Source organism: Camelus dromedarius, chromosome 3 (assembly GCF_036321535.1).
Source record: "Camelus dromedarius isolate mCamDro1 chromosome 3, mCamDro1.pat, whole genome shotgun sequence".
Lineage (NCBI taxonomy): Eukaryota > Metazoa > Chordata > Mammalia > Artiodactyla > Camelidae > Camelus > Camelus dromedarius.
In genome coordinates, this window is record NC_087438.1 from 82,222,526 (window position 1) to 82,246,573 (window position 24,048).

General features: G+C 34.0%; 1 protein-coding gene across 9 annotated transcripts in view; it reads left to right on the forward strand.

Moving 5' to 3' along the window:
- Positions 1-24,048, forward strand: part of DMXL1 (Dmx like 1) — a 114,902-nt gene that overhangs the window by 21,284 nt on the left and 69,570 nt on the right. For all 9 annotated transcript variants that reach the window (XM_031448870.2, XM_010997967.3, XM_031448871.2 and 6 more), the window contains exons 5-13: positions 4,081-4,213; positions 7,970-8,036; positions 9,146-9,321; positions 13,326-13,515; positions 14,721-14,889; positions 18,315-18,527; positions 20,447-20,676; positions 20,779-21,463; positions 21,586-21,707. In XM_031448870.2, coding sequence (XP_031304730.1) covers positions 4,081-4,213; positions 7,970-8,036; positions 9,146-9,321; positions 13,326-13,515; positions 14,721-14,889; positions 18,315-18,527; positions 20,447-20,676; positions 20,779-21,463; positions 21,586-21,707 — 1,985 coding nt within the window. The remainder of the gene's footprint in view (positions 1-4,080; positions 4,214-7,969; positions 8,037-9,145; positions 9,322-13,325; positions 13,516-14,720; positions 14,890-18,314; positions 18,528-20,446; positions 20,677-20,778; positions 21,464-21,585; positions 21,708-24,048) is intronic.

Here is a 24,048-nt window from a genome sequence, read left to right on the forward strand (position 1 = left end):
AAAAAGAAGTGAATACTAAGAAGAGAAAATGTGTATATGTATCAGTTATCTATTTCTGCATTAAAAAACCATCCCATAGCCATTTTTACCAATCTACCACAGGTGAGCAAAGACACAAAGAAAGCATGAGATATATGCTAATAATGGTTAGTACTTTATTGAGGCTGGAGTGAGTTTGGTGATGAGGAGATAAGATTACAGTATATGGAAAATCTTTATAGTCTTGCTAAGGAATTTTAATTTAATTTTTTTAGTTGTAGAAAAAGTACAGGTTTTTGAAAGTGTCTAGTGACAAGCTAAGGTTTATGGTTTTGCCAGATTTTTCTGGTGGCAGTAATGATCAGAGACAAGAGGAACAGGAAGATAAATACTTTATAATTTATAATTACCTTTGGAAAGTATGCATTCGCAGTAGTCTGAATGAGAAATAAGAGCTTGTTTCATTGACTTTATTATAGTAGGTGCTCAATTAATATCAAGTGACTAATGGAAGAAATACATAGATATGAAATATATTTAGGTAGTAGAATTGACATTACTTGACAACTGGACTTCAGATTACTTTGGGAATATCTATGACCACAAGAAGAAGAGTGATATATAGGAGTTAGACATAGTGGAACGTAAGTTTTATTTGGATATATAGAATTTGAGATGCTTGTGTATCATATAGTGATATTCAATAGGTAGTTAGAAATTTGAATCTAAATGTATGAAAGAAGTCATCTTTAGAACATACAACTAAAAGTCATCAGTTAAGATAGATAGGATAGTTTAAATTTTAATATAGTAGATGAAATAGCTGAGAAGAATGCTAATTTAGAATAAGATTCAGAACCTTTGGAAATTAGAGAATGAAAGAGATTATCTTAGTTTTTTTTTTAATGACACAATGTTTTAAAATGGTTTTTTTTCTCATGAGACTGATGCTTGCTAGCTTGGTATCCTACATGTGTATTTTATGCATACAGTGAAAAGAGTGAAAATTTACCCTGGGTTCAGATTTTAAAATCTGTTTAGTACAGTACTTTATTTATAATTCTGCAGTGGATAGAATGACTCATGTTCCAGTTTATGCCTGTTGTCCTCATATTAATTAATAATTAATAGTGTCACCTTCTATTTTCAGAAGTGTTCCTATTTGGGTGATAAATTATATGGTTACTCTCTTATAGCACTATAATTTATTGTAATTATTTGTTTACTTTTTTTTTAGTAGACAAAGGCTGAGATTCTGTTTTATTCAGTTTTTTAATTTATTTTTAGGGGCCATCATATATTAAGCTCTCAATAAATGTTTACATATTTGAATACTAGTTTTGTGATCATAAGCAGATAACAGATCAAAAATGGTTAACTTGTAAATTAAGGTAATATCTATTTCACAAGATTTTTTTTAATGATCAAATGTGGCAGTATACATGAAAGTACTTGGAACTTTCTATAAAAAGGTATTTATATAGATACTTACCTATAAAAATGTAGTTGGCAAGCAAACAGCTACTTGAAGTCTCATATGAATAACTTTAGTAAAAACATTTATTATTTGAATTGAGTGATATTTCTTTAGTAATGATACAGTGGTTGCTTGGAATTTTTGTACCTGTGGTCTGTAAGTACTAATGCTTCAAAAGATAGTATTGATGTTAAGTTCCTTGAAAATCATCATTACAGAGTAGTATTAAAAGATAATTACTTATTTTTTGAACATGTCTAGTAGTGACTTGCCAATAGTTCATGACCATTATCTTTTTTACCATAATTTAGTTAAAATTCACATAAAAGTTTATTATTTTTCTTTTTATAATTGAAGAGTTAAAAATTTATTGGCTTTTGGTTGAGAAATGAGTTATTAATGAAATAAATATTTGGGAGCTATTAACTTATTACTTTTGCAAATGAACTTTGTAATTATCAACAGATTTAAAATACATTAAGATAAATATTAGTCTTTTGGTTTTGATGAATATTTACTTATTATATACTAGGTGTTGGGATATAAAGAAATTTTTTCAGGTGGTACTAGTAAATTGACAGTAGTTCCTTGGTGTTGTCTCCAAACCTACTATTGTATCTTGCTTAAATCATAAAATTTGCTGTTTAGACTTAATGCTTCTTTTCCGTACTTTGCTATCCATACCTCTGCTCTTTCTGTTCTAATCAATGTTTTATACCAGACGTTTCCTACTTTTGTTTCATTTTATAACTGGGATTAAGGTTTTTGTATTCTATATTAATTTCTTAATCCTTCATGGGACACCTTTATTTCATCCTCAGTTTATGTTAAAGAAAAGAAAGCTTGTCAAAACTGAACCTCGTAGATACAGAGAACAGATTGGTGGTTGCCAGAGGCAGTAGGGTGGAGGAGAGTTGGTGAAATAGGTGAATTTATTTCAGTTATGAAATAAGTAAGTCCTGGGATGTAATACACAGCATGGTGACTATAGTCAGTAGTTCTGTATTGTGTATTTGAAATTTGGCTAAGAGAGTAGGTCTTAAAAGTTCTCACCACAAGAAAAAAAAAATTGTATGTGGTGTTCTAAACTTATTGTGGTGATCATTTCACACTATATACAAACACTGAATCATTATATTGTAACCTGACACTAATGTAATGTTATGTGTCGGTTATATCTCAGTAAAAAAAAAAAAAAAGAAGAAGAAGAAAACTTGTGTCTGTTGGTAAGCTAAACAGTGGAATAATAACCATATTTAAATGGAATGTCTCATTAGTACTTTCTGGACTGTTTTTATCCGTCTGTGAGACTTTCCACCTAGATGCTACTATTTATTGAACTTCTAAGTGCATAGCTTTTGCTAGACACATTATACTTATTATAACTAATCCTTATAACAAATCTGTGCACATTTCTAATATCATAGATGAGAAAATTGAGGCTCACAGGTTGCCCAACTAGATCAAATTCACATGGCTGATTAAATGACTGACTTGTTTTGCCACAGACCCACTTTCCTTTTGAAATAAAGTCATCTTTCCAGAGAGACACAAATCCATAAATAAGGTGAATGCCTTATTTATTGTCAGCTTTTTGGCCAAAATTGCATCTCTTCCTTTATCTTCTTCATTTGGATGATAGCATAGTCTTCTACTCAATTACCCAAGTCATAAAGTTCGAATCTGTCCTTGAAACCTCTTGTTTGTATCTGTTTCTTACTTGGTGTCAAGCCTTGAAATTTTTGTTTTTTGAAATGGCTTTCAAATCCTTATTACTTTAATATTTGATTCAGATCCTCAAGATTTCCCATCTGTATGTATCATTTAACCAGGTTTCCCAGCATCTTATGTTTTCCCTAATTCTGTCTATCTCGAGAGTTATTTTCTAAAAAGGACTTTTTACCCTTGGTATACTGGAGTTTTTGAAAGCATGATGAAAATTATAGATTATCTCTCAAGAAGATTGTACATAGTTTACCTCTAATTTTGGCATATTATGTCATTGGAGGGAGGTGTGTAGACCTCTTCATATCCATCTGTTGACATCTCCCTCCTAGTTGAGACCCCTTATTTTAGAATACATATCCACTTATGTAAACTATCCCCCAACTACTCCCAACTACCTATAACAAACTCTGAACTCTTTATGAACTTCAAAAATGCTCCACAGTATTATCCCTCTCTTCTTTTTCCAGGTCTACTATGCACCTTACCCCTTAACCATAACCAGGTTATGAAACATTCTCCGAAACAGATTTGAACTCACATGTTTTCATGCTTCTGTTCATAATATTTCTCTAGTGGAATGTAAACCCATCATGAAAAAGAACAGTATTTCATTTGTTGTTGTATTGCCAGTGCCTAGCACAGTGCCTGTTACAAAGAAGATGCTCATTAAATGTTGCTTGAATAAGAGATTAAAAGATCTTTTCCCCTTTTTGTCTAAGCTGCTTCAACAAAGTTAAAATACAGCCTAACTCCCTCATACCCCAAATCTCTTTTTTGTTATTAGGCCTTTTTAAAAAGCTGTATTTTCTTTATAGTATTATATGAAACTCCTGAGCATGTAACTTAACTCATTAATTAAATACTGAAATAATAATTGGTGAATGATGTATTTTTAGGCAATCGTCTCTTAACTGGTTCTAGCTGTTTGCAACTCTGGTCCAATGCTAACTTGGAGAAGCCAGCTGAAGATGAAAATCCAGATAAAACAGATCTTAACTTTGGGGATTGGAGATGCATTTGGCATTGCAAGTAAGCAATTACTTAGGGGATTAAATTAATGAACCTGTTCTGTGTGGTCTTATTTTATTATAAATGCATTTTCATTTATGTAAAACCACACTAATATAAAAAGTATTGACTTTTTGAAAATAGTGACATACCTTATATACAGAGGATTCATTATTTCCTATGTTCTTTTTTTAAAATTGTTGAATAAAACAACTACAAAGAAACATTAAAAATGTGTGAGGCCTATATGAAGATAATTAAATAGGAACTTGCCAAATTATACAAAAGGAGACAGAGATACCTTTCATGCTTTTGAGTGGAAGTTTTCCTACTGTGGATAAGTATATTTTTCCCAAATTAACCTGTGTGTTGAACATCATTCTTACCAAAATCTCGCTGGAATTTCTACTTTTGAGCATAGTTCTAAACTTTACTTAAAAGGACAAATTTAGGAAAATCAGGGAAATTCTGAAAGAAGAAAAGAATGAAGATACACAGTATAGTAAATTGACTATAACTGGTGAAACAGTTTGTTGTTAATACAGAAACAGATAGATTTGAGTCCAGGATTAGACCCAGTTATACATAGAGATTCAGTGTATAAGGTGGCATTTTGTATCTGTAGGGCAAACTTGGTAGCTCTCTGGGGAAGAAAATATTAGAAACTCTTCATACCTGGCACCAAAATAGATTTCAAAGGAAGAAAAAGCATTATTATACAATGAAAAAAATTTCATAAGAAAATATAGGCAAATTTTCATATTTTAAAACTATCATGTCTGGTATGGTAGCAACTAGCCATATTTCACTTGAGCACTTGAAATAGGGCTTCTGAAGTGAGATATACTATAAGTGTAAAATACACACTGGATTTCAAAAATTTTGCACGAGGGAAAAAATGTGAAAATCCTATTAAATTTAAATTGATTACACATTGAAATAGTATTTTTGATATATTGGATTAAATAAAATATAATTAATTTTACCTGTTTCTTTTTATGTTTTGAAATGTCACTACTAGAAAATTTAAAATTATGTATTGTGCTAGCATTTATCATTGTGTTTTATCACTATTAGATGAGAAGTGATGCTTTAGAGTTAGGGAAAAATTAAATATGATGCCGAAACTAGAAAGTGAAAGGGAAGAAAAGGAAAAAATAAATAGTTTTGTGTATCAATAAAAAATTTCTGTAAAGCAAAAAGAACATAAGGAGAAGAATTGAAAACTTGGGGGGAAGTATGTGCAATTAGGGGTTAATGCCTTTTTTAAAAGGAGGTCTTAAAAATTAGACTAAAACATATGTCTCAAAAGTAAACAAAAATGGACAATGAAGAGGAAAATTTTAAACAGTAGTACCTATGAATAATGAACATATTAAGAGTTGATTGACCACACTCGAAATCAAGAAATGTGAAATATCCAGAAAGAAGAGAATGAATGATATCTATTACTAGTAAGAGTGTGGAGAAAAGGTAGCCTTACATATTGCTAATAAGGGCATACAACTGGTACCATCTTTCTAGAGATCAATTTGAAAATATGAATCAGCAGGCTTAATTTTTTTATACCCTTTAGATATCAATTCCAAGTTTCTTTCATTTGTTCAGCAAGTATTTGCTGAGTGCTTATCATGTTCCAGACAGTGGTAAAAGTACATGGAACACAGCAGTGAACAGATAAGGGGAGATAGACAATAAATCAGTACAACAGGATGCTAGGAATGGCATTCTTCCTGAGTCAGTTTTATATGAAGTGGTAATAGGATATAAGACAGATACCAAAGTCAGAGTAAAGCAGACCTCCTATATATAGAATTTACAAAGGAGATTTCAAAGGAGCCGGTGCCATATTTTTTGCACCCCTCAGCTAAATCATGGGTATTAAAATGGGTTGATGTGTAGAGAAGAAATCAGGATTTTGCAAAGATATTTCTTTAGAAAGAGCTATGACTTTGCTTTTGAGTCTTTTATATAATGTTGGAGAGAGAGGAGCAGTGAAGTGTTATATTGCCTTCTGTGCAGGTCTAGGAAGGAGCTTACTTGGGTTGAACTGAGGATTTGAAATGGATTTCATGCCTTTGGGAGAGGGGAAGAATCTTCAGTTAAATCACCATCAGAGTTACACAGTAGTAACTTGGACTGGACGTGCTAATTACTTATCTGAGATGGTTTGCTATTTAAGCAGCAAAGCCTTGGGGCTAGAAACTATGCTAGCTTTATTTTAGGTTCACCTGAAGATTACACTAACTGGAATACATTTAAAAGTTGAATTTGATCACGGTCCGTTTGTGGTGCATTTGAAACACTGGTTACACATGTTAGATGAAGACGAGTAAGTACGACAGAGAAGACGCAGGGGGAGGGGAAGAAGAGTAGAGGTACATTTATGTATAGACCTGAAGGAAGTGAGTGAGTAAGCCATGTGTGCATGTCTCTGGGAGAAGTGACAAAAGAGAACCAGTGCAAGATTCTGAGGGGAAAGTGTGCTTAGCTTGTGGCTGGAGTAAAGTGAATAAGGTGGAGTGATAAGAGAGATGATCAGAGTCAGGAGTCAGATTATAGGTTATTGTGGGGCTTTTACTTTCTATTTTGAGCGAGTTGGGAAGCTGTTGGGGATCTTGTTGTGATCTGATTCTCTTTTTAAAGGACTACTTTAGCTATTGTAGGGACAACAAGGTCATAATCATGGAGACCAGGCACTTTTAATTATTTGTTTTAAAGCTATGCTTAGGATTAACCAGATGCATAAAAATGTGTGTGCAAAAATGTTCGTTGCACCACTTAATGTTCGTGACATATTTTAAAATAAATATTACAGAGCAAATTGTGAATATAACCTCAGTTTCCATCTCCTTCTTCCCCACACCCTCCCTCTGAAAGTAGATAGGGAGAGTGGAGAGAGTGTTTGGAAGTCTGTGTATTAAAATGTGAACAGTGGTTTTGCCTGGGAATGGGTGTCATGGTATTGGTGAAGCTGTAGGTGATTTTATTTTTTTCTTTTCACCTATTTGTATCAATGTTTTTTGTGAACGTATTTATTACATTTAAGATTGGCGGAAAAAGTTATTTTTATTTGGAATGAATTGTGGCAGAATTCCTCTATGGCCCGCTTTACAAATAAATTTAGGATGAATCTATATAAACATGAACTTGGGTAAAGAAAAACAAAGCAGTGATAGTGAGACTTGTCTTAAGGTCAGTATATATGGGTAGCCAGAAGGGAAGGCAGGGAAGGAAAATGAGCCAAAGCTCCTTGGAGGAAAAAGGCATTTATGCACTAAATATATTGGTGAACCTGGAAGACTGCATCCATGATGGTTGGAAGTCTCGCTTTAACCCACACATAATCTTTAATTATGCAAATGCTACCAAGGCAGAATTCATTTTAAAATACTGATTTATTGTCTATGAAAATGTATGTTGGAATATAGGTATCTCTGGCTCCAGAAATTAGATTTCGAGATTGAAAAAAGAAACCTTTCTCACATTCTAAGGGATTGAGAGCTATGACTCTCTGTCTTAAGCTTTTAAGACTGACAGATCACTCCTTACATGATTCTTATACATGAATATTTTTACATAAAGAATAATTGTTATATTTGATTTAATGTTTTCCATTTTTAATTTATGAGATATACTTTAAAGTGAGTGTTAAACTTGTGTCATCACAATATTTTCTATTACTTGAAGCAAATTGCTGACTAGTTTACAGAAGTAGTGTTGCATTGTCTCATTTAATTTTCCTTGAAAATTATTCCTTGTCTGTTTAATTTACAGAACTGCTTCCCAAGTTCATTTAATGAAATTTTCACCAGATGGAGAATTTTTTGCCACTGCTGGGAAGGTAATTTGTGAAATTGCTGTTGTCACATTGTGTTTATGGTGTATTTTGAAACTTCAAAAACAGTAACTGACTTCATTATTTAAGTTGAAACATTTTGTTAAAAATATGATACAGCAAAAATTGGCTCCATATTATTGTGTTAAAAGGCAGTATGGTGTAATTGAAACAGCAGAGACTAAAGGTAGATCTGGGTATAAATTTTCCATTCACCAACTTTTTGATCTTGGATGTGTAGTTAATTTCTTTGAGCCTTGGTTTTCTCATTTGCAAACTGAAGATGATAATACCTACCTCATAGGTCATTGATCATAGGATTAGTTTAGACAGTATATGTAAAGTGACTGACACGGTGTCTTGGATGTAGTATACTGTCAGTAATAAACTATAGCTAATTTTTATATTCTGTTTTAGCTGACAGCCATAATAGGATGTATTTAAAGTAGAAGAATTTGCAGACTTTCTAGAAAGACATTTGTAACCATTTTCTTTGTTATTACCTGTTGATTTCAGAATAATGTATTCCCTTGAAATTATTTTATTTTTTATCATTGGTTCACAGAGCAGTTTGTGTATAACTAATAGTCTGAAATTATTGTTCCCAGGACTCAAAACCTGTAGACTATGAGATATGCCCTAAATCCTCAGTGAGAGTTTTTTTTTTTAGGAGATTTTCAACACTTTCTTTGAACATTCGCATGATATAAAAAACTACTCTTTGATTTCAAGAAGTAGCAGTCTTTCCAAGTCTGCTAGTGGCAATGCTTTCTTACTTGATAGTTGGCTAAGTGGGAGAATGAACCCTTAACTTCATGTTTAGGTCTTTCCCAAAGAACTGTATTTTTCCATTCTGTATGGCCAGTAGCATTTTCCTTGAAATAATCCTTGCAAAATACACACATTCGTATATTTTAATTCTCAAAGTACAGTTAAGGAATGCTAATAGAGAATTATCGGAATCAGAGATTTTCTTTTTAATTCCTCCATGCCCAACCCCTCCTCATATCCCTAAGTTCCTTTAATTAGGGAGAAAATCTATTGCTATTTGACTTAACTTTTATATTTTAAATTCTGATCTTATGTTTTTCTGTTTTTTGGGTTTTTTTCCCTAGGATGACTGTCTTTTAAAGATATGGTATAACGTAGAAAACTGGCGGACAGCTGTTACTTCTCCAGATAAAAATTCAGAACAATCCGAAGGAGAAATTGACTTTTCTTTTGTATATCTGGCCCATCCTCGAGCTGTAAATGGATTTTCCTGGCGTAAAACAAGTAAATACATGCCTAGGTCAGTGGATTAGTCTTTTTTCCCCATATATTAAGAGAACGTCATCTTTGTGACTTTGACTTCTTTTTTTTACTTTGGGAATCCATTGCTATAGGATTTTTGCCTATGAAGATTCAAGTAATATTAGATAGTTCTTTCCCTGCAAACCTCTGGCCGTGGGTCAGCTGTGGTTGATGCTTAACAGAAGAGCCACGCGAAATGATAATCGAGATCAGATGTCCTTAACTGACAGAGTAGGGCATCTTTTTCTTCCCTTTGTTGGGTATCCAATTCTTTAATCTCTTAATCATTCTCCAAATTGCTGTTTTTCACATTTAACTCCCTTATCTTCTACCTTCTATGTGTATCTCCTCTGGTTTCCTTTTTTTTTTTTTTTTTTTGATTAAAAAAAGAAAGAAAAACAGCTTTATTGACAGAGTTTACCATGAGGGCTCAAATATTTCTTTAACTGCACCCAGCAGCTTTGAGGGAAAGTGTTTGGATTAATACATTATGATGCCCTGAACTAGGTATTAGTTTAACCTACGCATGCATGCACAAACACACTGTTAGTACCTCTTTTTGTTTCTGTAGTACTTCTTTTGTTTCCTGTTGTCCTTGCAAGACTTGATATCCCATTAAATTTTTGCCTATACTTGGTAAGTTACAGAGATACTATATAAGTGTATACTTATATTACTCAAGTATAGGTAGAAATTCCTTTTTGTTCCCACATGGCCATTTTCAGTTTGTCCATACCGTGGAGCAATACAGTTTTTCCCTTATCATTTTGTCACCTGAGATGTTTTAAGCTGATCGATGGTACTGGATCACTTGTCGACTTTAGTTTTGCTCTTCTGAGCCAACAGACTATACCTAGATTTTTGAAAAATTACTTTACTTTAAGACCTTTTTTTTTTTTTTTAAGCAGTTTAAGGTTCACAGCAAAATTGAGGGGAATGTACAGAGATTTCCCATATAACCCTTGCCCAGACACAGGCACAGCCTCCCCGTTATCAACATCCTCCACCAGAGTGGTACGTTTGTTACAGTGGATGCTTACATCAACACATTATCATCACCTAAAGTTCATAGTTGACAATATGGTTCATTCCTGGTGTGCATTTTGTGGGTGTGGACAAGTGTATAATGACATATCCTTCATTGTTATACCTAGGTTTTTTGGAGCTATTTTCTAGTGCGGTAGTTACTGTACTTTCCTACCCTAGCTCTCCAATCTGACAAAGCATAGGAACAGGATACTCCAGGAACAGTGACAATTCCTTTTTTTTGGTGGATGTGTCCCAGTCTTTGGGCTAAGGGAGAGTGGTGTGGACATTTTATATTGTTAGCAAAATCACCCTCATCCAAGCTTCACTTTGAGAACTGTTGCTCTAGTACCTCTGAGACCATTGCCCATATATATATAAATGTGTTTAGAATAGAATGAGCTATGGTATACATTACCTCTCCTTTTAAAGTTGTAAATGACCCCAATAAAATGAACTGCCATCACAAACTGTGAACCTTATAGAATTATCAGAAGATTACATCATTTCAAAGGCTAATTTCTTCCAGTACTCCTAGTATTTTCATATGCAGCTGGTTAGAACACCAGAATACTAAAAAAGCTTATGAAATATTGTATCTTTTGAGACGGGACAGTCACATCTCCTGACCCTTGTTTACTTTGCGTTGGCGAAAGTGATTACAGTGGAGGCAGAGGCAGATAACTTAAATTAGGCCATTATGAATGCCTGATGACAGTAAAAATTAGGCATACTAGTTTTTCCCCCTCTGCCTATGTTCATTTTATCTCTTATCAACTGAATTCTGCAGCATAAAGAGCCAGCTCATAACCTTCCTTAGTTCTTTTTAGTTTTCATTTTTGTTTCACCAGCTGCCTGCAGATACATAGTGGGAAGGTTGCCCCTTTCTCTTGAGAATGGGATCCCATCAAAGACCATTGTTCCTTCTATATGGCATTTTCACTGAGTGATTTAGATGCTTTGTTTTTCATGTAAAATTAAGATGCTCAACCAAATGGTAGTACTTTATGCAATGGGTCTGCTGGAATGAGAGAGAAGGATGGAGAAGTGTTTGTAATGAGCATACACTTGTTTACAAATTAAAAATTGGTGAATATAGGACAGATTGGAAGGTTTGATTATATCCTTCGAAAACCTCCAAAAATTGGTTATACATAACTAGTTTCAAAACCATCTTAGCCTTTTAGCCAGTTGTTAAATCAAGATAGGACAGGTGTTACAGACCTTACCCATCACATGATTGCCCTCTATAAGGTCATTCATTTGTATATATATATATATTTGTGGGGGGAGGTGCTATACCTGAATATGATATGCTTATTCAAGAGAGAATAACATACCTTGATGAAGAAGTGAGGAAGGGAGGTATTGTCTGAGAAATATCTCAAATATGTCAGGGTGTTTCTTCCATGCCCTGCTTATTTTACCTGTTAGCTGTTTACACTGTTTGTCAGGCTTGGTATCCTAAAGAGAGTCACATGGGGCTACCCACTCTCCAGAGTGGAAGCCCTGTCCGTGCTTCTGAATTGTGGACCTTTCTGGCTTGCCCTGTTGGTGTCTATAAGCCCTCCCTTTCTACCATTTACTAATTGACACTGTCAACCTTGTACTTCCCGTATTACTTTTCGATGTATTTTCTTCTGTTTCTGTTTACTTTTAATCTCATTGCCACTGTCTGTGTGTATGTCAATGTACTGGAGAGAAATTAAGAGAGAGAAAGAGGGTAGGAAAAGGTCAGAGGGAAACAGAGGAAAAAAGAGAGAGAAAGAAGGAGGAGGAGGAGGGAGAGGCATAAGAATGGGGAAAGGAAGGAGAAACAGAGGGTTTGGAGAGGTGAGAAGGAGAGGCCTTAGGAAGAGGGAGAGGTGGAAAGGGAAGGTGACTTGAAGAGGCTGAGAAGCAGAAAATTGTAGGAGAAGGCAGAGTGAGAGAAGCCCAGAGAGTGGATGGAAAGGGGAGGAAAGCAGGGGAGTAGACATAGAGGCAGAGGGAGAGGGGAAGGAGGGAGGGAGGTGAGAAAACAGAGGGAACCTAAAGGAGAGCTACAGAGACCACGTGCTGTTCTCCCTTTTCTTCCCCTTTACTGTTGTTCTTTTAAATCAGGTAGATATGTTTGTTTTAAAAAGTGACTACTATAGAATATTTTAATTTCATTTTTTTTCTTTAACTTACTGAGTTACTTGATGGAAACCTTCTACTGATTGTTCTTTTTTAAATCAGTTAGGTACTTTTGAATAAGTGTCTGTTTTAGGATATTGCAACCTTTTTTTTTTTCTAAATTTGCTGAGTTATCCAGTAGAAAGGTAGCCTTTGTTGATAGGATTTCAGCTTTTGAGCTTTTGATTCTTTATGCTTACGAGGTTTATTAACATATTTGTAATTGTTTTGCTTTTATTTTGTGGGGTGACAAGACAGTAAATTCACTGAAAGTCAAGAAGGAAGGAGGTGGTGAATACTTACTTTATCATGAATATTCTCTTCTTGCACTTGACTACTTTTGGTATATGTTAGGCATATGTTAGAGAATAAAGGTACTAAATAATTACTGCAGCTTATTAGTGATAATTATGCTTGTATCTTTATAGAAAGTGAAAATGAAGCATTATAAAATAATTCAAATATCTACTGAATAAATTAGAAAATTTTAATAGAAGATATAGGGTTTTTTTTTTTTTGGTAACTGAGGGATTATATCATGATCTCAGTTTTTGTTCTTTAGATGTGAGAAGAATTTTAGATTATTGGAACAGGAACTACTGAGTTCTAGGCAGGAAAGAAATAGGTTGGCAAGTATTTGCTGTGATTAAATATCTACTCAATTGTAATGGTTTTGATTTAATACATTGCATAAGTGTATATTGACATTTTCCTCATTGATTCCTTAGTTGTATACATTTAAATTACTATAGAAACATTGTAGAATGTGATACTCTAGGAAATTTATATTTTTGCCTCTAACATGTTTTTATTCCTTAGGGCTTCTGTATGTAATGTACTGTTGACTTGCTGCAAAGATAATGTATGTCGTCTCTGGGTAGAGACATTTTTACCAAATGATTGTTTGCTCTATGGAGGTGACTGCAACTATTGGACTGAAACAATTAATTTAACAAATAACTTCAAGAGAAATGCTTCCAGTAAGGAACGAGTTCAAAATGCTTTAGATGTGAGTGTTTTTGTTAGATGTTATTTCCTACAAGTTTTAAAAGTGTACTTGGCCTTTTTTGAAATATTCATGTTAATTAATATTCAAAGTCATGGATAGTTATGAAAAAATAATATATGTCTTAGGAAAACAATTATTAGAAAATTTTCAATTTTATTGGGTTCAAAAAGGCTTCTTAAGGATTTTGTCTAGCATAAAACTGCCTATAATTATGAAGTTAATCTTAGATTAGCTGATGATAGCAAATGGATGATTATACTTAGCTAAAATAACAAAGTAAATTAAAATCTTAGAATGCAAAGATGTGACTGTAAAATTAATTTATTATTTCTCTTTCTTTAAAGCTTGGTGTGTTTTGTCCTGTCATAATTACAGGAATGATTAGAATAGTTTATCCGATTCTGTTCTACATTTGTTATTTTTCAAGAGTTTTCCAAAGAACTTGATACACTTATTTTACTAATTACTATAATGTGGAAAGTAGGCATAGACTAGTAACACAGATTCTTATTATTTTCTTAATATTGAAGGTAAGGGGTCTAAAATGATTTATCTTAGAATGTGTTATGTGATTATGAAACAACTATTTCTCAAATTTATATAGTATTCTTATGGCACAGAATATAATTAGGTATACAGACTCAACAACTGATAGAATGGTTGACTAGTAATCTGAAGACTCTTGTTACACTCTTGGGTGACCTTGTGGTTTTGTATAAACTGTTTTATCATATGAAAGATGAGAATAACAATACTTGCATTGTTGGCCTTATGGGTCAAATGAGATGATCTCTGTGGAAGTGCTTCATAAACTATGAAACATCATCCTAATGTATGCTTTGTGGTCATAGGGAGTGAAATGTAGCTATACAGAGAACAGTATACATTGAGACATCATTTTCCACAGACACATTGTAAACTGTTTTTAAGTTCAGAAAGTTAATTATTAGAAAATACCAAATAAAAATTTAAAGGATTATGTGGTGGTTAAAAGAAGAGTAAGGCAGTTTAAGTTCCAAACTTATTTCAGGTTTCAAACTTGCTGTACAGAAATACTGCAAGATATTTGTACATTTAAGCTCATATGAAATAGGATCTATGTAATGTCTAACAGTCATTATGTAACCTGTACATACGCTTATGACAATATAGGCATTAGTTTTACTTTGTTTTGCATTGTTTGACTTTGGTTTTTTTTCACACAGGTTAATCTCAAACATTTTCGTAAAGGTCATAGGAGATCACTTGCAGTTGTGGCACATACTGGATACCTGCCACATCAGCAAGATCCTCATCGCGTTCACAGGAACGCTCCACTGCATGCCAATGCACTTTGCCACTTTCACATTGCAGCCAGCATCAACCCAGCCACGGGTAATAAAGAACTGTTCAGAAAATTGTTTTCAAATTGAGTAGACTGATCTTACGACAAATAAGTTATACTTTTACTTTTTCAATAAGTAAAAAATTGGAAGTAACTTTTTTAAGCTAATTTTTCATTATAGCTAGCTCAATGACTACACAAAAAGAAGTTTTTGTTTGTTTACTTTTTAAGACTATAATCTTGTCTGAGATTTTAGATCTTGATAAGTCATTGAAATTCTGAATTTGTTTATTCAAAAGTTGAGATTTGAGCTAATATTTAACATAAAGGCTAACAACTCAGAGTAGTATTTTGTTTATTGAACTATTGTTAAAATAAAACCAGAGTGTTTCACATTTGATCTTTGGAGCCATTTCAGAAATAGGGCTGAAATAGTAGTAGTTCTAACTGGAAGAATTAAGAAACTTAACTCTGTAGTCAAATATGTACTCTGAGACAGATTGAAAATTTTAGAACATCTGGATTTATTTATGAATTTGAAGATTTAAGTACTTAACCATTTTAGTAAATATTTTCTGTGAGTTTAAAAACCAAGTGATCATAGTTGGTGCATTTGAAGTAGAACCTTAGAGTATTAGTAGGAAAAAATTTAAAAACAATAATTCGCATATGATAAATGCCATCTGTACAGAAAGTGTTAAGTAGAATTTCACCTCTGTTTCACCCTAGTCCTAACCTAGAATATAACCACTATTGATGAGCTTTTGTATATTTTGAGATATTCTTAAACATAAATTAAGCATAACCTTTTTCCATATATCATACTGAATTTACAGTACTCCATTCTTCAAGGAAACATAGCAATACATAGGATCCATTAGTTAGTTGATTCAAAGTGAGAAATGCTTTGATAAGTGAAAGTGCAGAGATACTTGTGGTAGGAATGAAGAATATTTGCTGGTATTTTTATTTGGTAACAACAGTCCTCCCAAAAAATCAAACACTGACAGTGTTTGTATTATCCAGAGGCAACTCTAAGGTTAATGGAATAATTTCTAAAGTCTCTGCTAAGTAAAGGGCAATATTTTGAGGAAAAAATAAAGCTTGAATTCTCACTTTAATGTGTCATCTTGACTACCTTCCAGTAAGGAAAATTCTAAAACCTCTCCTAGATTGATAGGTTTCTAAGAACAATTAATACATGTAGAGCAAATCAAAGCAAAATAATAATATTAGGAGCTATATTAGACCCTGTGGAGAATTCCTTTCCCTAAATTAGATCTGTTAGAACCACCTTTCTGATGTTCTGTTTCTTACTTAAGGCCCAAGCCAGATTTGGCTTCACTTATTCACATCAGTAGAAATAGATACAGGAGAGGATTTCATAATATTATGTCCTCTTAATTCTAGTGCTTAAATCCTTTCCACTGAAATTTCTCATAAAAAAATGACTTTATCGAATGATTTGAGTAAGGTCAGGAGACAGAAGAAATGTGAGTTTCTTTTTAGCCAGAATGTGGCTGCTGAAAGTCAGCATAAGTCTTCCTTCTTGTGTATTTAACAGCTAGGCCTGTGATCTGCTGGAGGCATTGCTTACCTTTTTTGGGTTGATTGTAAGCTGAAAATCAAAAAATCCTATCTATTAGTTTCCTTGTAGGCACTCTCTCAATCTCTGGCACTGTTGTGTATCCGCCTAGGAACAGTGGGATCGGCAGTTCAGCCCCTCGAGGCTTTTATTGAGTATTTATAGTCTGTGCCAGTATAGGAACTGGAGATAGTGGTAGTAACTGGAGTTACAGTGGTGATCAAAACAGTGTGATCATTGCTCTCGTGAAGCATATAACCAGGCAGGGGATAGATAACTAATAATCAAGTAATTATTACTAGTGAGTATATAGTTCTAAAGAGAGCTCTTGGATTCGATAGTATCCATCAGCTCTTAGAACCTACCTCCAATAGAAGGGACAGGAAAAAAGTTTCTTTTATCCTTTATTTTTGCCATTCATCCCCTATAATAATATTTCTATTGGTGTTCGACAATAGAAAAGTGTTTGAACAAATAATTAATTCAAATTATTTATATTTCCTTTTAAAAAATCAGTAGATTTGTTCTGGAGAGAATTGTTTACATTCCCTGAATTCATTCTAGCCTTTACTGTTCAGCAGACAGCAGCATGATCTAGATCTGGATTTAATATGATAGGTAAATTTTTCTTTGCCTCTTTTAATTAAGGATTATCATTTTCCACAGTTTACTCTGAATTTGTACTTCAATATACTTAATTTTGCAGTGATACAAGAGTAATACCAAGGAACAGTTTTTTATTTGAGTTGGTTTATCTTGACTGCCATTCTTGAATATTAGAAGCGAGCCTCAATTTCATACTTTTTGTTGGGTGTCACAGGCGGGCCAGTGTGCACTGGTGGTAAAAGAATTTACCAAGGACCAAAGACCACAAGGATTTAAGAACAAAGGGGAGGTGTAATAGATATGCTGCTACAGGCAACAGCAGGCCACACAGATGAGAGGTGTCTGTGTGAGCACCCAGGGTGAGCAGTGCAGGGTCTTTTACTGGGGTGGGGGCGGGAGGAAGGGACTGTGAACATAAGGAGTAGGGGGCTCCATGACCAATTCCTGCACAGGTACCTGGATGGTTGTAAGATCTGTCAGGGACTACTCTGAATACTAGAATTTATGACTTTGATAAGGGAAGGATGTGAGGCCTGTCTACCTAGGGTATTATGAGATGGGCTATTTCTTGGGGTGGCTTAGCTTTGTTAGGGTAAACACACATCAAAAGAAGTGCAAGTATGCTAAGGGTCCTACAGTGGGAAGTGGAGGTTAAGGTGTCAATAGAATCCAGGCACTTGGAGAGCCCAGGAGTAGGGGTTTTTCTGAAAGCAGCTTCAGAGTGTGTCAGCCGGCTCTACACTTTCCAATTTCAATCTTGATGCTAATGAATAAGCAGTATCTTTTTTAGATAAGTATGTCTTTAAAAAAGTTAATATGTCAGTTCATTAAGTAGGAGAAGGTTGTTGCTATTGAGATAAACATGTCAGTAGTTCTTTGACAACATGATAATAGCATTTTTAATGTTAGATCAGGTTAAAATATGTTTCTAACCAGAGTTTGTATGTAAATTAAGAAGACTATCCTATTAACATGTCTACAAATTATAAACATGTTTTTAATGAGAATTTTTTTTAGAATTAAAGAAAATATGTGTGTATGTATAGATAAGTTATCTATCTATATTATCTTTATAATAAATACGTTAAATTTACCATTTAAGTCTGTTTTCATTAATAGTAATTATGGGAACCATTATGTTGGGAGTATTATTTGTAAGTTAAATAAAATGTATGGAATAGGTTTGAAAATAAATTTAGCACCCAGTAATAAAAGTAAGATACCTGGATGTTTTGTTGCTAGAATGATAGAAATTTTAATTGTGTTATTTGTTGTTCTTTACAGACATTCCACTTCTTCCTTCTATTACATCTCTGAGTCTAAGTGAAAGTGAAGAGAAGAGTGGACCTTTTGTGGTACACTGGCTAAATAATAAAGAGTTGCATTTTACTTTGTCCATGGAAGTCTTTTTACAGCAACTTAAAAAAAGTTTTGAACAGCCGTGTTCTGAGGCCAGCGTAGAAGACTCTAATCAGACAGATGTAAAATCTGATGAAGGTAAAACTTTAAGGATAAAAAATAGAAAATTTTGTTAAAAATAGCAAAGATTTTTATATTAGGGTAATACCAGCTCCTGTTAGAAATAACCTTCAAAACTGCAGTGGCATAATACAGATTTGGACTAGCTCATTTCATATTCCAGTGTAGATAGATGTTCCTGTTCCAGGTGGCATTCTTCCAGTTGTTATAGGGACTTAGAATTCTCCATACTTAAGCTTCTGTCGGCCACTAGGACTCTCTGTGGACAAGCAGCATTGGCATTGTTAGAATGCACAGTCTTAGGCTCCATCTAGAGCTACTAAACAAACAAGAATCTACAATTTAATGAAGTTCCCAGATGATTTGTATATATATTAACGTTTGAGAAGAATTACAGTAGGGCCTTCAGCCTCTATGCATTTAGCCTCAGTAAGGTAGAGAGAGAGATCAAAAATGGTTTTGTTTTTTAAAAGTTTTGTATTAGTTACAAGATTGTATATGCTTATTAGAAAAAAAGAATTCAAACAGTAGACAGATATTAAGTTTCCATATTGTTAAGTTTGATGAGTGTCCTTCCAGATTTATTCTTGTCTATACTCATACAAATATATGTATAAAGAGTTTTTTTTTTTATAAAGTTGTACTATAGGAGTTCATTTTTAAACAAAAATGGTGTTCTGCAGTTTGCTTTTTAAATTCAGTATTGGGCACTTTTCTGTCTCATTATTTTAAACAGCTCTTGAGTCAAGAGACTCAAGAGAAAACTTGAGCATTGTTGATAGACATTTAAATTGATTTAAATTGTTTTTCACAACATAGTGATAACGATACCATGACACATGCCTTCATCTTTGTGTGACAGTTTCTGTAAGGTAGATTCCTAGATGGGGAATTAGCAGAGAGTGTAAATATTTTTAAATTTCAATAACTTCCGCCAAATTGCCCTCCAGAAACATTTTACCAGGTTATGCTCCAATTATATTCAAATGTCCTTTTTTCATATCCTTGCTGACACTGAATTTTTTTTACTATATTACTTTTTGGCTAGTTGATATGGACAAGATGGCATCTTGTTTTACTTTGCATTTTCTTGAGTTAAATTGAACAGAAATATCTTAGCCCTTCCATGGTTTGCCTCTTCATGCTTTTTGCCTAATCTTCTGTTGAGTTATTTTTCTTCTTCTGAATTATTTGTATGTTTTGGCTAATTTTTAAAATCTGGTAAACAGCCTAACATTTTTTGAGAATCTGTTTTAAGAAAGACTCTATATTCCTAACCACGAATAGGGGCTGGGATTTTTGACACAGAGTTAAGACTATATAGATACATATATTTAACTGTATTAATAAGTTAGCTTACTAGATTATTTTTAATTACATATGTGTTGAAGGAGATCTGGAAATCGGGCACTATAAATGTATTTCTTCAAAATGGTTTCCTTAAAATGTCTTAACAATTATAAGTGCCTATACCTAGAGGATAGCTAGTGTAGTACACTCAGGTTTTATGAATTTCATTTTTGAAGAAAATACAAATTACATTCCAATAATATATTTAAAAAATTCAGCCCATTTCCAACTCCTTAATTTTAACATGAGCAAAACCAAGGTCCAGAAAACTACTTTGTCTTTCTTCTGAGTTGTTAATTGTCATACATCTGGGTCATTTGGGTTTAGAAACCAGTTTACCTATTTTCCAGTCCAATATTAGTCCTTCTGCTAATAATCCACTGACTCAGCCCTATAGACCTTCTGATACTGAGTTAGCTCCAGTGGCATTATATTCCTGGAGCAAAGTTCTTTTTAGAGGGAATCCCATTTCTTGTTTATATGAAAACTTGATGTTTTTTATTTTGAATGCAGTTATAAAGATATTTCTTAATTTATAGTAGTAGCTTGATTATATATACTTGGTTTGTGGACCATTTTGCTTATAGAAATGGATGATGGTGTTGATGATCTGAAAATAAGTCATGAAAAGAAGGAATTGGGTGGTGATAAATTGATACCATCAGCTGCCGTTGATCATCAGATTGAACTGCTTCTGTCTGAATGGAGTAAAAATGCAGACATGCTATTCAGTATTCATCCAATGGATGGTTCTTTGCTGGTTTGGCATGTGGATTGGCTGGATGAATACCAGCCTGGTATGTTTCGTCAAGTACAGGTACTGTTTTTATGATCTCTGGAGAGCTACTTCTTGGAACTTGTTTTGTAAAACCTCTTCATATAATTTCATCGATTCTAACGCTCGCTTTCTTAATTTTAGGTGTCCTTTGTTTCCAGAATTCCGGTAGCTTTCCCCACAGGTGATGCAAATTCTCTCTGTAAAAGCATAGTGATGTATGCCTGTACCAAGAATGTTGACTTGGCTATTCAGCAAGGGAAACAAAAACCTTCCAGCCTGACACGTTCCACGTCAATGCTTATCTCTTCTGGTCACAGTAAATCAACTAATAGTTTAAAATTAAGTATTTTTACCCCTAATGTTATGATGATTTCAAAGCATGCTGATGGCTCCCTAAATCAATGGCTGGTCAGTTTTGCTGAAGAATCTGCTTTTTCTACAGTTCTCAGTATTTCCCACAAATCCAGATATTGTGGTCATCGCTTTCATCTTAATGATTTAGCTTGTCACTCAGTATTACCATTATTGCTAACAACGTCACACCATAATGCATTAAGGACACCAGATGTTGATAACCAGAAGGAACCTTGTGATGCTGTGAATACTGAAGGATGTTCTTTGGCACAACAGAATAAAAGCACTACTGACATGGCCTTTCAGGATCCCAATGCAGTTTATAGTGAGCTTATTCTTTGGAGAGTTGATCCAGTCGGGCCGTTGTCTTTTTCTGGAGGCGTTTCTGAGCTTGCCCGGATTAATTCTCTTCATGTTTCTGCATTTTCCAATGTGGCATGGCTGCCTACTCTTATACCCAGTTACTGTCTAGGTAAGTATTCTGATTTTTATTTAGGAAGTGTAGATTTTCTTAAAAAAGAAAAAGGAATTTATATTTTCTAACATTATTAACCCCTTAAGGGTTAAATTTCAAAAAATTTTTAATACTTCTAGGTGCATACTGCAACTCTCCTAGTGCATGCTTTGTAGCAAGTGATGGACAATATCTTAGATTATATGAAGCGGTTATTGATGCCAAGAAACTTCTATATGAGCTTTCCAGTCCTGAAATTTCTGTAAGTAAATGGCTTTTAAAACTAGTAATATTATAACATGATGTTTTTACATACTTGATTTATACTTATTGGGCATGTTCTAAAATTGTGACATATAATTTGTAATAAAATGTGAATTTTTTTAGTTATTTTTTTTCACATTTGCATTGTACCCATACAGTGATTCTAAGCTCCTTTAAAAAGAAACCGTATCTTTCTTTCATTCCAAAAGTAGAGTTTAGTGTCCTACCATATGTGTTTCTGTAATACTTCTTTGCTCAAAGATAAATGGAGACTACTGGCAATATAATGTGGAAGTTATGTTGATTTTTCTAGGTATGGGAAGCTGCAATATCAGGAGTTGAATTTTAATCTTAACCAGGAAAGAAAAAAGCTTTCAGCTTGGTTGCAGTATAGGCAAGAGTCCTTTCAACACCATTGCAAAGCTTTTGTCTTATGACAGAGGGCACTTTTTCCTGTGACCCACTAATAGCAACCCATCATCTGCATTGTGTCAGCACCACCAGCAAGCCAGTATTTCCATTCTTTGGGTTTTGGTGTTTAAAATATGCTCTGAGGCAATCTTTGGCCAGACTGAGCTTCCTATTTAGGAGAGTCAAGCTATCTCCTTAACTACCATTTAAGGTCTTTGGTAATGCTCTGATTACAGAATTGCATAGGTGTCATTGGTCTACTCCAATCCTGTTTTTTCCTTAAGTTATTTTTATTTCAAAACATATATGAAGTGTTTCAGTAGAAACGTGTATTTCTTGAGGGCCTTCTATTTTTCAGGAATTGGTTTAAGTGCTGGGGATTTAGATGTGAGCAAAACAGACAAAAATCTAAGCTTATATTCTAGTGAAGGAATATAGAAAAAAGGTAAAAATGTATTAGTAAATACTTTGGAGAGAAACAGTGTTGCAGAAGTAGAAGGGAGTGCCAAGTAAAGTGCTCGTCAGGGTAAGCCTCACAGAAGTGGTACCCTTTGAGTAAAGACCTGAAGGAGATGTAGGATGTGAATGTTTAGAGAGAAGAGTATTCCAGGAGGACGAACAGCCAGTGCAAAGATCCTGAGGCCAGATCATGTTTAGTATGTAAGGAACTGCACAGAGTCCATTGTGGATTCATGCAGAGTAAGTGAGATGGAGAATAATCAGAGATGAAGTCAGAAAGTTAGCCTGGCCAGATCATTAATGGCCTCATAGGTCACTGTAGTAACTTCGGCTTTTACTTTTAATAACACATAAACTAATAAAGAGAATGACAGTAATATGATCTGACAGGTTTTGAAAGGATTGCTCTGGGTGTTACATAGATTAGATATGGGAAGCAGAAGTGGAATCAGAGAGACCAATTTGGAAAGCTGTTACAGTAGTCTAGGAAAGAGTCAAAGGGACTGAGAATGGTAGCAAGTGGTAGCTACCAGATGACAAGATGATAAGAATTGGTCAAATCTTGTTGTGTTTTTAACAGAATAGTCAGGATTGGGTGGATATGAGATTTGTGTGAGGAAAAGATGATGACCCCTTGGGTTTGTGTCTGAGACTAGGAAGAATAGAATTGCCTTGAGTTGAGATAGGAAGAGTGTATAAACAGCATATTTTCAGGAGCTGGAGGATTCAAGAAGAGCCTGGCTTTGAATATGTTAATTTTAAAATTCCTGTTTGATAACCAAGAGTTCTAGTAGGCTGGTTTCTTGCGTTTAGACGAAGGCCTGGTCTGAAGATATAAGATAAGTAGTTCTCAGAATATAAAGTTATGGAGCTGAATGAAATCACTGAGGGAAAGGATATGATTGGATAGTAGAAAAGATGTAAGGATAGAACTCTGGGGCATTTCATTGTTAAAAGTGAGGTAAAACATAACATTTTAAATCAAGCTACTTCAATTTAAAAAAAAAAAGAAGTAGGGTGAGCTTGGTGTATAATGGAAGCCAAAGTGAAGAAAACTAATTCAAAGAGGAGGGAGTAATCAACAGAATCAAATGCTATTGATAGATAAGTATGATGAAGATTGAATTTAACAGTGTGACCCTGACTAGAGGAATCAGAAGATAAATGGCTCAAGAAATCAATATATGTAGATAGCATGTCAACTTTAGCTTCGTTTGTCTTAGTCAAAATTAATGCTTAAAAAGCATTGAATCTTAGAACATTTCCATGAGATTGAAGTCTGTCTTTCACACTTATGAATATACAATACTTTTTTCCCCTTAACAATTACCAAGCACTGCTTCTGTTTTTCTCTGCACCAGTTGAGCTGTAACTCTATTCATTCCTATGTAATTTCCTAGCGATTTCCTAGTAAATTCCTAGAATGTTTATAATGAAAGGGACGTGGGAACTTATTTAGGCTCACTTGA